The sequence below is a fragment of the Enhydra lutris genome, unplaced genomic scaffold (genome assembly GCF_002288905.1).
Source record: "Enhydra lutris kenyoni isolate GAN:26980312 unplaced genomic scaffold, ASM228890v2 scaffoldscaffold6, whole genome shotgun sequence".
Taxonomy (NCBI): Eukaryota; Metazoa; Chordata; class Mammalia; order Carnivora; family Mustelidae; genus Enhydra; species Enhydra lutris.
In genome coordinates, this window is record NW_019154090.1 from 11,927,854 (window position 1) to 11,945,594 (window position 17,741).

The window sequence follows — 17,741 nt, forward strand, 5'->3', positions numbered from 1 at the left end:
GACGCTCAACGACAGAGCCACCCAGGCACCCCTACACATCATATATTCTTAATCATTACTTAAGAACAGCAAATGCCGCCCTTAAAGGTGAGGTAATAGGTAAGTCACACAGCTCACTTGTTCTAATGTGACCATGTCCCCAGAATTAGACTTTACCACCAACTTCAAAAGTTGAATGTTGGGGCGCCTGGGTGGCTCAATTGGTTAAGCAACTGCCTTCAGCTCAGGTCATGATCCTGGAGTCCCAGGATCGAGTCCCACATCAGGCTCCCTGCTCGGCAGGGAGTCCGCTTCTCCCTCTGACCTCTCCCCTCTCATGTCTCTCTCTCTCTCAAATAAATAAATAAAATCTTTTAAAAAGGGGGGGGGCGCCTGGGTGGCTCAGTGGGTTAAAGACTCTGCCTTCAGCTCAGGTCATGATCCCAGGGTCCTGCGATCGAGCCCCACATCAGGCTCTCTGCTCAGCAGGAAGCCTGCTTTCCCCACTCTCTGCCTACTTGTGATCTCTGTCTGTCAAATAAGTAAAATCTTTAAAAAAAAAAAAAAAAAAGTTGAACATTGGGCCCAACCTAGGGATGTCTACTTTCTGTTCTTCTGGAAGGACGTTAAAAAAACAAAAAGCCTAACAACTATAATCACCATTACTTCATAAAAGTCATTTCAAACCACAAAAAGTAAAATAGACAACATCAAAATGATTTGTCCTTTATAGTTCTACAAAAACACAAAAGGAAATAAAACTTCACACTGTAGGGCGCCTGGGTGGCTCAGTGGGTTAAGCCGCTGCCTTCGGCTCAGGTCATGATCCCTGGGATCGAGTCCCGCATCGGGCTCTCTGCTCAGCAGGGAGCCTGCTTCCCTTCCTCTCTCTCTGCCTGCCTCTCTGCCTACTTGTGATCTCTGTCTGTCAAATAAATAAATAAAATCTTTAAAAACAAAACAAAACAAAACAAAAAAAAACTTCACACTGTATTGTTCTTGATTCCTTTTAGTTCCTGATAATTTGAGCACCACTGACCTAATGATTACTTTGACATAAAACACAATTCCTTCCACATTTACTATCTGTTCTTCCCAGCTGTAAGAAGGCAATTTGTATGTAAATACGGTCTTGGGACTCTCTTAACCTTAATCAGAAACTAAGTGGGCTTCAGCTCTGCATTTAAAGGTTATCAATCACTTCCACGCTCAACTATTTCACAACAGCTATTTACCTCAGTTAAACACTAAATCAAACAAAACCAAATTCTTTCCTAAACTGAGATCCTAGATGGTTTACTTTCTTCTCTATGTAATAGAATTTTTTTTTTACCTTATTCAATATTTCTGTGAAAAACGCTCTACAACATAAAACAAAGCTCATTACAGCAACACTCACAAATGTCTTTTATACCACTTTTTTTTTTCTTGTCTTGTTTTTTTCTTGTCTTGGTTTAGAAAATAGGGAATAAGAGACCTACAGGAAGTTTTAATTAGCAATAAAAAATCAGACTGCATGTATTATAAAAAGCAACATGGGGCAGACTTAATAATAAATTTATACTAATATATGCTTTAAAAAACCAAGTTTTTAATCTCCTGAAAAGGCTTTAGACTTTGCTATAATTACCTCTAAATTCCATGTTAGGCACAATAACCTTCTCGCAGATACTTGTCAGCGTGTTCTGGTCCTCAAACAGATTCTTATAGTGGGGTCTCTCACAGACGGAAGCCAGAAACTGAATTGCATTACTTACCAACTGGAATGAAACACAAAAATAGGCATTTTTTTTAATAGGCATATTTTTAACAGCAGAACTGAATCATTTATTTCTTGGGGGAGGTAGGGGGAGAATGTCTTAATTATGCGTCTCCACCGCCATCTTACCAAGTCATATTTAACCTCTTGACCTGTTGTAACTAGTAAATTCCATATGGCTGTGACAAAACGAGGCAAGTACCGCTGAAATTCCTCATCATACTTCTGTGCATAGAGTGCAGCATTATCACAAATCTGGGATTTTAAGAGCTCCAGTAAGCCTGCTTCCTCTTCATCCTCACATACGAGAAAACAGAAAACTCAAATATAAAACTTTAAAATTACCATAAATACAGAGTAGCTGTAATTCCTGAAACTAAAAATAAAACCTAGGGTTTAATTTACAATTATGCCACCGTCAATGGATTCACTTAGTATTTCAAATAAAAAACAAATGAAATGCTTATCATTTATTAATCATGGAGCTATTAGAGACTTTTCTTTTGGTAGCTGAATTACGAGATACTTACATATTCAATTGAAAATAACATATTCCTAGAGAAACCTGAATGATAAAAGACCATATCACACTTTCCTTTGTAACACGGTCACCTATACTGTCTTGTATCTCCTCCTGAAAGGTTCTCATTTCAAATACGTTAAGATAAAATAATGCCACAGGATGGGGTGCCTGGGTGGCTTAGTCAGCTAAGCGTCTGCCTTCAGCTCGGGTCATGATCCCGGGGCCCTGGGACCGAGTCCCGCCACTGGGCTCCCCACTTGCAGGCAGGCCGCTTCTCCCTCTCCCTCTGCCCCTGCTCATGTGCTCTCTCCCTCGCTCACTCTATCTCTCAAATAAATAAAATCTTTAAAATAATAATGCTAGAGGATTCTCACCCACAATATTCCGGTTATAATATATTAAAAAGCAAGCTAATTTAAGGGTCAAACTTGTGGTCTGTAGGCCTGCTGCCTATTTTTGTAAGTGAATTTTATTGAAACACAGCCATTCCTTCTCTACATTGACATCATTCCTTCTCTACGTTTACCAGATTTATAGCATTGCCTACAGCTGCTTTCATTCAACCGCAACTAACTGCAGGGCCGAGCAGCCGGAACAGAGACTGTACAGCTCACAGAATCAAAAATATTTACCACCTAAACCTTTAAAGGAAGAGTTTGCCAACCCCAATCTAAACCATGACAGTCATTTATGTAATGAGCTCTACTGTAACAGCAATCCATAAACACTTTCTGAGTTGCGCTATGTGCCAAAGAACTCAAATTTAGAAGAGAGAAAACAGGAGGCTCTTCAAGGCATAACATAAGGGATATATTTTTTTTTTTTAAGATTTTTTTTTTTATTTGTTTATTTGACAGAGAGAGATCACAAGTAGACAGAGAGGCAGGCAGAGAGAGAGAGAGAGGGAAGCAGGCTCCCTGCTGAGCAGAGAGCCCGATGCGGGACTCGATCCCAGGACCCTGAGATCATGACCTGAGCCGAAGGCAGCAGCTTAACCCACTGAGCCACCCAGGCGCCCCTAACATAAGGGATATTACATAGGGAGATGACACAAGGTGGTAGTACCTGGGTAAATGGGCAAACAGCTCCCTGTAAGAATCCTAGATGAAAAACTTTCTTTAGATAGAAGTGTGAAGACAAGCTTTGTTTTCTGAGGACACTGCTTTCTCCTACTAGACTGAAAAAATTATTTCATGGGAGCTCTATTTTTTATTGTTGTTGCTTTTTAGTTGGCAAATCTCAGACAAAAACAACTCTCTCTGCATCCCACTCCTAGAAACTGATTTGAATCACCTTTTCTAATTTTATCTGAAATGGAAGCATTCTTAATATTTTGCTTTCATGTTTGTTTCTTGGAAGAGGTAGATCAAAGTCTATTAATAAATAAGCAAATGGTAACACAAAGTGCTATAATGAAATGTACATATTATTATAAAACCCAGACCAGAAATTTTAACACATTACAAACCTTCACAATGCCCCCACATTCCCATGCTGCACTGACTTTTTAAAAAGAGCCTACTGACATAAATATTTAAGTTTTGTTAATATCTTCAATGATAGCTTTCTGTTTCATAAAATGTTCACAGTGTGAATACTCTGAGGATTTACTTTCAATCCTGTAAAGAAATAGCCTTCTCTATAAACTGAACCTACCTACGCCAGGCCACAATAAGAGTAATTCTGTGTGCTAAAAATAACCAAATATAAACTGAATTTAAATAAAAAATAATTTAAAAAAATAATAAACACAGACTATGCCACATAATCAAATATTACTTATATTCTTGGATTCTACCTATTAACAGTGTAAGAGTAAAAAAATTTTTAGGAACCAAAACTTAAATGTTCAGTAGAATGTTCAACTCTCAGTCTCTGGGTCCTGAGTTTGAGCCCCATGTTGGTGAGAGTTTACTCAAAAAATATATAAACAGGAGCACCTGGGTGGCTCAGTTGGTTAAGCATCTGCCCTCACCTCAGGCATGATCCCTAGGTCCTGGGATTGAGCCCCACATCAGGCTTCCTGCTGAGTAAGGAGTCTATTTCTCCTTCTCCCTCTCCCCGCTGCTTCCCCTGCTTATAACTCTCTCTCCGTCAAATAAATAAGTAAAATCTTTTAAAAATTAAATAAATAAATAAACACTCTTGGGACACCTGGGTGGCTCAGTCGGTTAAGCCTCTGACTCTGGCTCAGGTGATGATCCCAGGGTCTTGGGATCAAGTCCTACATCAGGCTCCCTGCTCAGTGGGGAGCCTGCCTCTCCCTCTGCCTGCTGCTCCCCTGCATGTGCTCGCTTTCTGACAAATAAATAAAATCTTTAAAAAAATAAAATAATATATAAATGCTCTCAGTTAACTATTTCATTTTCTGAAATCTAACTATATTCCAAGGCTTTGAAGGGAGACTTTTTATTTTACACTTTTAAAAATGGAGATTTAATCAAAATCTAATATTATATTTCAAACAATTCTTCATTTAAAACAGAGCTACCTGTGAAACATTTTTAAATACTTACGTCAGTTTGTAGAAGCTTATTATCTAACGTCAAGAGGGTATGGAAATTGTTCATCCAAGTTTCCATATTATCTTCAAAAAACTCAGGGAGGTCCTAAAGAATAAACACTGACTTGAGACTTTTGATTAAAATTAATGTTATTTTAGTCAGCTTTGTCCCCATCCCAAAGAGGCTTAAGTCCGCACTCCTCAGCCTGAGCCAACCATTAACTATTTAGACAAGAATTCTTTATTCCAGGGGCACCCTGATGGCTTAGTCATTAAGCATCTGCCTTAGGCTCAGGTCATGATCCCAGGGTCCTGGGATCAAGACCCACAGGAAGTCTGCTTCTCCCTCTCCCACTCCCCCTGCTCGTGTTCCCTCTCTCTGTGTGTCCGTCAAATAAATAATAAAATCTTAAAAAGAAAAGAAAAAAAAAAATTTCTTTATTCCGGCCAGGTCTGGCAGCTGAGTAAACCACTGTCTATCTGGTTTATACACTTCCAACCACAAATGATGCCACCTAGTTCCTGTTCCAATCTAAATTCACTTATTCCTTCAAGGTCAGCTAAGACTGTTATGAAGTCTTTCCTTAGAAAAACTCAAGTGCTTACCAGCATCTTTCTTCCTTTTCCTTTCTCAACCAGCACATCTCTTGTGAGATGAGCACCAACTCAGACTGTCTTATACAGCTACTGACTTCCTGTGTGACAGTCCTGCCTTCTTAATGAGGGATAAGTCACTCCAAGGATAAAGATTATGGCTCCTTTCTTTGGTCTTCCAGACTATGCCTAACAAGTCATTAAGAGCCTCATCCTAACTGATTTCTAGGAAGGAGAATTCAAAAGAAGATGCAAGCAAAAACAGTGATATCTTTTAAGTAAAAATTTCTCCAACTGGTGCCCAGCTGAACACCAATGCGGGGATACCATTTTGCGCTGTTCATCTCCTATTCTGCCTGTTCCTTTCAGAGAACGCTCCTCCTACCACTGTGAGTATAATCATGTTATGAGGAGGAAGTCCAGGTACTTGGCCCTGGCTGTGAGCAAGGAAAAGGCCAGACTGTTCCTCTTGCATCTCAGTACAGTAATATGTACCTTAAGACCCCTCTTCCCGTTCCTGGAGCACTGAATCTTAAAGTAATGATTCAAGAACAAAAAGAATGGAGGCCACTGTCTCAGTAGCAAGACGGTGACCAGGCATTTTCTACCAGAAGTCTATGGCTGTTTCCTCAGAAATGCCATTGGTTCTTATACCTTCCCAAACCTGGTTTTTTAGCATTTGGTCTCCCATGTGTCAATAAAAACCTTTTCGTATAAGTTAGCCATAGACCTCTAACCAAAACACTGTTCTTCCAGTGTTCCTATCCACTTAAATGAGTTAAAGAGAAAGGCCTGAGAATATGATCTCTCCGTGTCTTCAATAATACAGTATACAGGGTGACTGTCCAAAACAGTGGTTCAGGAAGTAGGGTCCTCTAAGTTATTAGACCATAAGAAAATGCTACCTCTCCCCGTGAAGTGTCCTAGAAATATCTCTAGGAATGACTATAAAATGGAACACTACTTATAGACAAAAAATGGGATGGGAGTCAGAAAAACACTAATTTCTTTCAGAAAAATCAATGCTGGCAAAGAAGTCTTTATTAATTGAAAACCTGTATATTTGATATCAAAGAATCAAAAGCAAGAAATTTAAAAAAACTTACCTGAAAGTTTAAACTGTAGAACAATTTTGAGATAAGGATCAGGGAAGAAAAAAGAATCCTTAGGGCAGAGGCATCATTTGCATGGGTACTGCAGAGTTCAATAGTGGCCTTAGGAAGGAATTTAGGGACATGGTTTTAGTGTACTGTAAACTTAAGTGAAACAGGCTGATGCTATATATCCTCTCCAAAATTTGGCTTTTAAATAGTAGTATACAATCATTGAAAAGATTCTGAAAAATATGTTACAACAGTATATATTTTTAAACTGTCCATAACAGCACTACTAAAAGTCCAATGTTAACACTTGGACTAGATCCTTCCACTCTCCTTTGTGTATATAAATATATTACAAAACTATATATGCTCTCATTAAATGATTCCCCTGGCATCTAAGTTGTTTCAAATTATTTGTTATTCTAACTGCAATAAACAGGCTTATCTATAAAACTTATGCACATTGCTAATTTTCATAGTAAATGTATTAACTAAAGCAGATGAGAATGCTAAGAGCACAGATTTTGCAAGCCAGATGGACCTAGATATAATCCAGACTCTGTTGCTCATAATGAGCACTACTTTAAGCAAATAAGTTATTTTACTGAGCCCCAATCTCATGTATAATCTGAAAATACCTGCCTCAGAGAGAGAATATGAGAATGAAGAAATATACATGTGATGTCCAGTACCTTTGAACACTATGTATAAGATACACAACAAATGATACTTCTTATATTGTGGAGTAAAGAAATACAAATATTAAGGTTTTCTGAATGAAATGTCAAACTCCAGACAGTACTATTTATAATACGATGGACAGGACACAAGAATGTTCAATTCACTGCACTCTAACACTTTTAACACCAGTAGAAAGAAATGAAGAATCTTTATCAACCTAATAGGTAGAAAATATTGATTATATATATTTTGTCCAATTTTATTTTTTTAGGTAAAAATGTACCATCAGTAAGACATCCTAACAATGAAAAATGCAATGCACATTCCACATCTTAGAAAGTTTTGAAAATCAGAAAACTTTCCTTTTTGAAAAAAGGAAATGAGCAGCTTTTCCAGAGTTAGCAAAACTGGGCTTGACGCTTGGCTCCTTTTTTATTAGCTGTGTGATACTGAACCTTCTTTCCCTTTCCCTTTCCCTTTCCCTATCTGAAAAAAGAGGTTAAGAATGTATCTATTTCTGGGGCGACTGGGTGGCTCAGTCGGTTAAGCATCTGCCTTTAGCTCAGGTCATGATCCCAGGGTCCTGGAATCAAGCCCAGTGTTGGGCTCCCTGCTCCGTTGGGAGTCTGCTTCTCCCTCTCCTCCCCACTTGCTTTCATCTCTGTCACTATCTCTTTCTCTCTCAAATAAATAATCTTAAAAAAAAAAAAAAGTATCTCTTTTGAGGCCCCTGGCTAACTCACTGGGGAGAGCATGTAACAAAATCGGGTAGGGGGAGGATCTGGCCAGCTCAATCAGTGGACCATATGACTCTTGATCTCAGGGTTATAAATTTGAGCCCCAAGGTGGATATAGAGATTACTTTAAGAAAAAAAAAAAAAAAAATTTACCTCTTTCAATCTTATAGGATTCTCACAGAGATGAAGAACATGTTAAGAAAACAGCCTATGCAATATAAAACGATGTACAAATATATAAATTAATCAGCTAAACTACACAGTCGAATCAAAATGGGGAGCAATTCCTTTAGAGATGCATACTCAAATACTTGAGTAAAATATAATGCCTGGGATTCGCTTTTAAACATTCCTACAAAATGAGGGGAAGGGAAGAAAAAAAAGTAATACTGTTAAACTTGTATAATACATACGTGGGGGGGGGGGTCATTAGATCGTCTTCTCTGTTTCTGTGTAGGTTTGGAATTTTTCAAAAGCAATGTTGATCTAAATATTACCTACCTAGATTTTCAAAGCATTCTCTTAAAATTTACACAAATAATTAAGCAGTTTAAAATATTAAGTAATTTTAAAGTATCACCAAGATGTTATTCCATTACCTTAAAAAGATTAGTCAAAGGCAAAGCAAAGGCATCCAAAACAAGTTTAATTTCAGTCCATAACTCATTTGACTTAAATTCATGGCGATATCTAAAAAATTAAGGTAAAACAGGTAAATTTACAAGTTTCTATGTAGTAACTTTAGGTCTTCAAGGACAGATTAGAGATAAACCCATGGCTACACAGCTTTCTGAAATTCAAAGGGATTTCTTGGTTTTCTTTTTAAAGGAATCAAGCAGTTTATTAAGACCTTATTTCACAGTAATATAGCTACATGAAATAAACATCCCACTTAAGAAACACAATAATGAACTGAGAAGCTTATCTCTTATTCTAAGACTACCAAATTCAAAGGAATGACAATAGTCACTATATATATAACAAAAGCATTTGAAAAAAGCATTTTAAAAACATGAATTTTTGAGGGACCTGGCAGTCTCAGTCAGTAGAGCGTGTGCCATTTGGATCTTGGGGTCCTGAGTCTAGCCCCAGGTTGGGTGTACAGATTACTTAAAAATAAAATCTTTAAGGAGCACCTGGGTGGCTCAGTCATTTAAGCATCCAACTCTTGATTTTGGCTCAGGTTACGATCTCAGGGTCGTGAGATCAAGCCCCATGGCAGGCTCCTGACTCAGCAGGGAGCTGGCTTGATTTTCTCTCCCTCTCCTTCTGCTCCTTCCCCAATGTGCACGCTCTCTCTAAATAAATAAAATCCTAAATAATAAATGGACTCTTTAAAAAAAGAAGTATGAATTTATCAATACCTTTTAAATAAAGAATGTGCTGTACGAAGGACTCCATTAATAACGTGGAAATCTCCACTCTGAAACCGATTCACCATTTCTGTCAACAAGTCAGGCCACTTCTGCGGAAAATCTTCTCTGCCAATAATGCTAATAGCATCACTTAACTGGGGGAAGGAAAAAAAATGAATTAAATGAAAGTTCCACAAACAAGCCTCCTTCTTAAACAACTGGGACTTCCATGACCTGCTTCTGAATCTGCTCCGGGCTGCTCAGCATCAAGTGCACTATGTTGGCTTTAATAGCTACTCGGTCTGCTTCACAAATCTTGTTCAGTTCATCTTCAACCTAAAAGCAAAACATCAACAGCAAGTAACGTAAGTCCATGTCTGTGACCATGTATATGGGTTTACAGAGAAAACAGAACCAATTTCCTTTTTTCTTGTTTTCTAAGAAAAACTATAAAGGCAGGGCCTTCCCTCTACATGAATGGGTCACAGATTCCTTTAATAATCTGATGAAAGCATCAACTCTTCCACAGAAAAACATACACACTCTGATGCCCATTAAGAGTCTCAGTACCAAATGTAACCTGTCAGAACATGCGGTGAAAATCTTTACAGATCCGCACTGCCCAGCCCACATTCATCTTCAGAAGCTTCGATCTGACTCTCACTTTAGGTCAGAGGTCTTTTCAGTGAAAATTCTTGACCATTACCAGTTTAAATGCATCCAGGACTACATCACTCAAAGAGGTTCTGAAAGTCTCATTAGTTTTACATTACAAATCAAGAGAAAGAAAGAGGGCTAGCATGTCAGCAAGCAGAGGGATGGATATTTAAACATTCTTCACTACATGAAGTTAACGCTTGACTACACAAGCTTAAAAACAGTATTTACTACTTCCTGAACTCTTTCACAAAATGAAGACAAAAGAAGAATTCTAGGGGCGCCTGGATGGCTCAGTTGGTTAAGTGGCTGCCCTCAGCTCAGGTCATGATCCCAGGGTCTTAGGATCAAGCCCCACGTCAGGTTCCTGCTCAGTGGGAAGCCTGTTCCTCCCTCCCTCTCTCTCTGTGTCAAATAAATACATAAAATCTTAAAAAGAAAGGGAGGGGGGCGCCTGGGTGGCTCAGTGGGTTGGGCCTCTGCCTTCAGCTCAGGTCATGATCTCAGGGTCCTGGGATCGAGCCCCGCATCTGGCTCTCTGCTCGGCAGGAAGCCTTGCTTACCCCTCTCTCTCTCTGCCTGCCTCTCTGCCTACGTGATCTCTGTCAAATAAATAAATAAAATCTTAAAAAAAAAAAAAAAAAAGAAGAAGAAAAAGAAGCATTCTAAATAAATATTTAGGCAGATTTAAAGTTGACATTTTAGAAAAACTGAGGATTTTTCTCAACTTTGTTTCTAAATTTCATTACTGCTATCACTTCAAAACAACCGCCATTTTTTTCTTTATCCTAAGCCAGGGTTTCCTCGGCCTCAGCATTATTGGCATTCTGGGCCCAAATCTTTGTTATGAGAATGGTTTTGTACACTGTAAGATGGTTATTAGCAGCCTCCCTTGTTTCTACCCACTAGATGGCAGTAACACTCCCTCCCCACACCTGTGACAACCAAAATGTCTAAGATCTCTGTGGGCAAAATTACCCCCCATTAAGAACCCCTGAGCTAGCGGCGCCTGGGTGGCTCAATGGGTTAAAGCCTCTGCCTTCCGCTCAGGTCATGATCCCAGGTTCCTGGGATCGAGCCCCGCATCGCGCTCTCTGCTCAGTGCGGATCCTGCTTCCCCCTCTCTCTCTGCCTGCCTCTCCGCCTACTTGTGATCTCTGTCAAATGAATAAATAAAATCTTAAAAAAAAAAAGAAAGAAAGAAAGAACCCCTGAGCTAAGATAGGGAAAATACCTTAATTTCTTAATTCCTAATTTTATACCGTCATTAAACTTGCAGTACAGGGGCGCCTGGGTCGGTTAAGTGGCTGCCTTTGGCTCCGGTCATGATCCCAGGGCTCTGGGATGGAGCCCTACATCCAACTCCCTGCTCAATGGGGAGTCTGCTTCTCTAATCTCCCTCCGCCTGCTCTTGCCCCTGCTTGTGCACTCTCTCTCTAATAAATAAAATCCAAAAAAAAAAAAAAAAAAAAGAAAAAGAAACAAAAAAAACTTGCAGTACAATGGAATTCACCTTAAATTAGAATATATTTCTATATCCCTTATCAAAAGCTCCAACAAATCTAAATTATTTTGCATTCTACAAATTTTTAATATATTTAATGAGGTTTTTCAACTGTATTTAATTTTCTTCCCATCCACAATAGAAACTGCTTCACGTATTCAGTAAGGTGTGTCTTCCCACACAAGGTCTCTTTCTTTGACAATGAGCTAACGTTTAAATTTAACCACAATGGAAGCAAAAACCAAGTCTCACGCACTAGCAACCTGGGTTAGGAAGTTCAAGTAATCTGTATGAACTCAAATGAAACAACAGGAACTTTGAAAAAGCGCCCTATTTAATTTTTACCAAGTCTTTTGGAATTCCTATATAGACAATCCTGTCATCTGTGAACCAAGATAGTTTTAGGTTTTCCTTCCCAGTCAGTAGCACCTTTTACTTCCTCTTGTTATTCCATCAGCAAGGACAATTACATCATCCAATACAATGTTGAGAAGGAGTGATAAGAGGGGACATCCTTGCTTTGTACCACATCTTAATGGAAAAGCTCCAACTTTCTCACCATTAAGTAGGTTATTAGCTCTAGGCTGTTTGTAGATAGTCTTTATCAAGTTAAGAAAGTTCTACTCCCAGTTTACTGACAGTTTTATTCAAGATGGGTGCAGGATCTTGTTAAATGCCTTTTCTGTATCTATTGATATGATCATGTGATTTTTCTTTTGTCAATTTATTAATAGTCTTACAATAACTGATTTCTGAATGCTGAACACACCTTGCATTCCTGGGATATATCCCACTTGGTCACGGTGTGTAATTCTTTTTACATCTTTTTGGATTTGATCTACATCTACATATTTTGATGAGGAGGTTCTACTTAATTTTATCTTTAAGCTGTGTCTGAATCTTTCAGGAGCACTGCATATAAATCTTATAAAAATGCAGGTTGTTAGACCACGTGTTCACAAAATACTTACAATTCTCCAGTTTCTTTTAATGTAGTTCTTGAATGTTACTGAGGCACAAACTTTGATAACATTATCCTGGGACTTTTCCAGTAATGTTAAAAGCAACAGTGGGTAGTTCTGATTTCCTTCTACAGATTCAAGAAACTTCTCAGCTGTAAAAGAATTTCTATGTTAGAAGATATGACATTATAACCAAGTCTTCCATTTTATATCTAAGTAGATCTGTGATTAAAAAATCAAGAAATCGGGGTGCCTGGGTGGCTCAGTTCAACACCCGCCTCCAGCTCAGGGCATGATCCCAGGGTCCTGGGATTAAGCCCCAAATCAGACTCCCTACTCAGTGAAGAGCCTGTTTCTCCCTCTCCCTCTGCAGCTTCTCCCGGCTTGTGTTCTGTTGAATAAATAAGATCTATAAACAAACAAACAAACAAACAAGGTCCCTAAATTAGGTAACTTGTCTAAGATGGCACAGCTGGATTTTATCACTGAAAAAGTTTTAGTCCAGTCCTTATTCTATCACACTAGCCCCCAGTTTTTGTCTCAAACTAAACATTTCTAGTATGAGCAAAAAATTCATATTCAAAGATTTTACCCACATATTTTCAAATCCTACCACACTTAGAAATAAGAAATCTCCCAGGTTTAGGGGTGCCTGGGTGGCTCAGTCAGTTAAGTGCCTGACTCTTGATTCTCTGCCGCTCCATCCGGCACCTATGCACACGTTCCCTCTAAAACAAAGCCCCGCACCAGACTCCCTGCTCACTGGGAGTCTGCTTCTCCCTCTCCCTGTGCATGCGTGCTCTCGCTCTCGTAAAATAAACGAAATCTTTATTATTTCTTTAGGATTTTATTTATTTGTCAGAGAGAGAGAGAGTAAGTGAATGAGCACACAAGTAGGGGAGCTGCAACTAGACAGAGAAACAGGTTCCCCTGCTGAGCAAGGAGCCTGATGTGGCACCTGATCCCAGTACCCTGCGATTATGACCTAAGCCGAAGGCAGAGGCTTAACTGAGCCACTCAGGCGTCCCTAAATAAAATCTTTTTTTTTTTTTAAAGATTTATTTATTTATTTGACAGACAAAGATCACAAGTAGGCAGAGAGGCAGGCAGAGAGAGAGGAAGGGAAGCAAGCTCCCCGCTGAGCAGAGAGCCCGATGTGGGGCTCGATCCCAGGAGCCTGGGATCATGACCTGAGCTGAAGGCAGAGGTTTTAACCCACTGAGCCACCGAGGTGCCCCCCTAAATAAAATCTCAAAAAAAAAAAAAAACCACTCTCCAAGGTTTACTGATCACACAAGGGAAGGTTTATAGTGTTTCTTCTTCATAAACTTCATTGAAAAGGTCTGCCATTAGCATCTATTATTTCCTACAGTATTATGACTTAATATCTCTCTTTCTGAACTGAATACCAAGAGTTTGACTTCCATCCTCAAATCTTCCCTGCTTTGTGTCCATCATGTTTTTCTTAAAAGATGAGGAGTGCTAAACTTAAAAATACTTTCCAGGAGGGGACACACTATGGTTTTGTAGGAGTTTGGAAGGTTTTGGTTGTCTCTTCTTAGTGGTTAGCACTGCATACAGGGCAACACACTAGATCCATCATCTGGGGGAAAGCCCATGTAGTGTACCAAATCTCTTTCTTAAATAGTAATCAATATCCTGAAAGAAATCTCATGAGTTTAAGTTGAATTATTTCTTTCTGTGTTCATTTCCTTCAACTTGCTCACAGAATATTCACACAGACATGTTTCTATATATTCAAGGAGACTCAAAATGTTTTCCAGTTCATTTGGACCAGTCTCATCTCAATAACCAAGAGAGCACAGTGGTGTCTGTAAGCTGGATCTACTACATATTTCAACTTCCAGATCATTTTCTAGAAACATTGAGTCAGTCTAGTACCAATCCCTGAGAAATGCTATGTTCGTAACTCAATCCAGAAACATCAATTTATTCCCACACTCTGTCCTGAATTCGCATAATAGTAACACCCTCGCCTTACAAAGACAAAATTATTAAAAATAATTTTAATAGACAGGGTTTGCAGAGGCTTTCTGGGAAAGTCTAAGAAGATTAGAGCCATTAACTTCCCTTCCTCCAAGAACACGTTACCTTTTTAAGCACTAATGGGAAAAGCCACAATTCTCCCTCTCAGATATCACAAACACTGTTCTAGAATAGAATGGATGCATTAACATGTTTACAGTTCTATTTATTATATATAATATATAATTGCAACACACATACACATTCACTTGTGTCTTTGTGGAGGCGTTCTAAAATCCTCTTCTGTGAGCACGCACATTGGTTAGTTCTGAAGAAGCAGGTCAATATCCAGTTAATAATGGCTCACATCAAGAATCATCAACTGACTACCCACCCACAAGACACATCCCGCCCTCAGAAGGAGTTTGCTTGGCTTGCATGGTATTTCAAATTTTTTGAAGTCAGATGCTATCACTTAAAACTGAGGACATTTCACATTTCACAGAAATGTCTTATTTTTCAAATAAAGCTGGAAATCAGATTTTGCAAAAGTGGTTTGAATCCCCTAAAGCTAACATATAAATCACATGAAATTACCAATCCCCACTTCACCTGCCTCCCTCATTTTTACCTTCACATTTGAGTCCTGTGGACATCTGAGCTTACAATTCTAAGCTACCACTAATTTCTAACAGAAACTGGTCAAATACAGGAGGGAGGAACCCTAGGTCTTAAAATGTATTAATTAAATCAAACCCAACATGGGGATTAAGAGACAGCATCTCCTTACCTGGTTTAATGCATTTAATCACTTTTTAGGCAATTAACTCTCATCTCTATGTCCTAATTATTGTATCTCTAGAACAGGCAGGTATGAGGATTTTCAGAAAGGTGAAGGGACAAAGTATTCTAGAATACTAGTAATTTTTAATCCCAGAAGATGCCAAACAAAATCTATTTTACTTAAAAAACAAAACCAAACCAAAAATACACCACATCACCATATGTTATAGCAGCTGTAAACAGCCAAGCCCACACTTTACAAGCAGAGAATGAAAAAGAAACTATGCCCAAGAATCAAGTGTTAAATCTTTTTTTCACTTTATAAATACAGATAGATTATGCAAAGGTTTTCATCACCTGTTAAAGAATAAATCAAACCACAAAACAATATTCTCTTTACCTGGACGTCTGATGGCAGGATCAGGATCAAGAGTTTTCTTTAAGTATTCTGTTAGTGTTTGCAAATTTGCATCGCTGAGCTCCATTGCCATAGAACCTAAAACAGAAAGTGAGCTTTGGTAAATTGGTCACTTTGGGAAACAATGATTTACATAAGAGAATACTTTTATACAATGGGTTTTCCCCTCTCTGAAAGTCATCCATTTGTTATGTTTTAAGGTATGGGCTATAAGCCTGACTCAGCTGAGGCAAGGTTCCAGAAGATAAGATGGACTTTTCTGAGACAATAGTGAGCTAATTTTGAGATGAAGAAGAAAAAACATACCACAAACTCAAGAAGAGGCACAGAAAAACAAAGGTGAAGAATTGATCAAAGTCATCATAAAGTTTATCAGATTTAATGCTTTAAAAAAGGGCAAATGAGGGGTTTAAATAAAAGACTCACTAGGAACTTTTTTTTGTAAGGCCCACCATGAGAAATGACCATTTTAAGCAGTAAATAAGGATCCCATAAAGAGTTCTGAGATTAAAGAAACCAGAATAAATTTCTTGGTGTACAACATGCAATCACAGAACTGACAACAAACCAGATGCTGAGAATTTATACCTGGGGAGAGAATTCTGGGATTCAGAAGATGATGGCTGTGATTATGATTAAAAATCAACTTTCAGGGGCGCCTGGGTGGCTCAGTGGGTTAAGCCTCTGCCTTCAGCTCAGGTCATGATCTCAGGGTCCTGGGATCGAGCCCATCGGGCTCTCTGCTCAGCAGGGAGCCTGCTTCCTCCTCTCTCTCTGACTGACTCTCTGCCTGCTTGTGATCTCTGTCAACTAAATAAATAAAATCTTTAAAAAAAAAAAAAATCAACTTTCAAAACCAAAACCAAAGATAAGCAAGTGGGACTACATCAAGCTTCTGCAGAGGGGTGCCTGGGTGGCTCAGTGGGTTAAGCTGCTGCCTTCAGTTCAGGTCATGATCCCAAAGTCCTGAGACCCAGTCCCACATTGGGCTCCATGCTCAGCAGGGAGGCTTGCTTCTCCCTCTGCCTGCCACTCTGTCTGCCTGTGCTCCCTTTCTCTTACAAATAAATAAATAAATAAATAAATAAAATCTTTAAAAAGAAAACCCATACAACTCAAAAAGCAAAAAAGTACATAAAATTATATATATATATATATATATATATATATATATATATATATATATATAACATATATATATATATGAGTTAAAAATGGGCAGGGAAGGGGCACCTGGGTGGCTCAGTGGGTTAAGCCTCTGCCTTCAGCTCGGGTCATGATCTCAGGGTCCTGGGATCGAGCCCCGCATCGGGCTCTCTGCTCGGCAGTGAGCCCGCTTCCTCCTCTCTCTGCCTGCCTCTCTGCCTACTTGTGATCTCTCTCTCTCTCTCTGTCAAATAAATAAATAAAATCTTTAAAAAGAAAAAATGGGCAGAGGATTTGAACATTTTCCCGAGACATACAGATGGCCAACAGGTACATGAAAAGATTCTCCACATCACTAACCAGCAGGGAAATGCAAATCAAAACCACAATGAGACTTCACCTCATTCCAGTTAGAATGGCTGTCATCAAAAAGATAAGAAATAACAAGTATTGGCAGGGATGTGCAGAGAAGGGAATGCTTGTGCACTGTTGGTGGTAAACTGGTGCAGTACTATGGAAATCTTTGTGGAGGATGATCCAGAAATTCTACTTCTGGCGGTGCCTGGGTGGCTCAAGTGGCTGAGTGTCGGACTCTTGGTTTCGACTCAGGCCCGGGTCCTCATCTCAGGGTCATGGGGTCCAGCCCTGCCTCCAGCTCTGCACTCGGCTGGGCTATGCTTGTTCTTCTCCCTCCACCTCTGCCTTCCCCCCCCCCCCCCAAGTCCTGTCGCCGCACACATGCTTTCTTCCTCTCAAATAAATACATAAAATCTTGGGGTGCCCGGGTGGCTCAGTCAGTTAAGTGTCTACCTTTGGGCAAGGTCCTGAGATCAAGCCCTGCATCAGGCTCCTAGCTCAGTGGGGAGCCCGCTTCTATCTCTCCTTCTGCAGCTCCGCCTGCTTGTGCTCTCTTGCTTATTTGCTCTTAAATAAATCTTGAAAAACAAAATAAATAAATAAAATCTTTTTTTTTTTTAAGATTTTATTTATTTGAGAGAGAAGGAGTGAGAGAGAGCATGAGAGAGGAGAAGGTCAGAGGGAGAAGCAGACTCCC

The 17,741-nt window shown here is 39.2% G+C and overlaps 1 protein-coding gene across 2 annotated transcripts in view; it reads right to left on the bottom strand.

Annotated features, from left to right (window-relative positions):
- The window catches only part of LOC111141373 (chromosome segregation 1 like), a 48,026-nt gene that overhangs the window by 16,462 nt on the left and 13,823 nt on the right, over positions 1-17,741 (bottom strand). The window contains exons 2-10 of one of the 2 annotated variants that reach the window (XM_022493866.1): positions 15,524-15,619; positions 12,364-12,506; positions 9,466-9,567; positions 9,241-9,386; positions 8,476-8,566; positions 6,465-6,572; positions 4,778-4,870; positions 1,868-2,035; positions 1,610-1,739 (exon numbers count right to left, since the gene is read on the bottom strand). In XM_022493866.1, coding sequence (XP_022349574.1) covers positions 1,610-1,739; positions 1,868-2,035; positions 4,778-4,870; positions 6,465-6,572; positions 8,476-8,566; positions 9,241-9,386; positions 9,466-9,567; positions 12,364-12,506; positions 15,524-15,614 — 1,072 coding nt within the window. In that variant the 5' untranslated portion in view covers positions 15,615-15,619. Of the gene's footprint in view, positions 1-1,609; positions 1,740-1,867; positions 2,036-4,777; positions 4,871-6,464; positions 6,573-8,475; positions 8,567-9,240; positions 9,387-9,465; positions 9,568-12,363; positions 12,507-14,601; positions 14,636-15,523; positions 15,620-17,741 lie in introns of those variants that run through there. The other variant, XM_022493867.1, reaches the window with a different exon arrangement.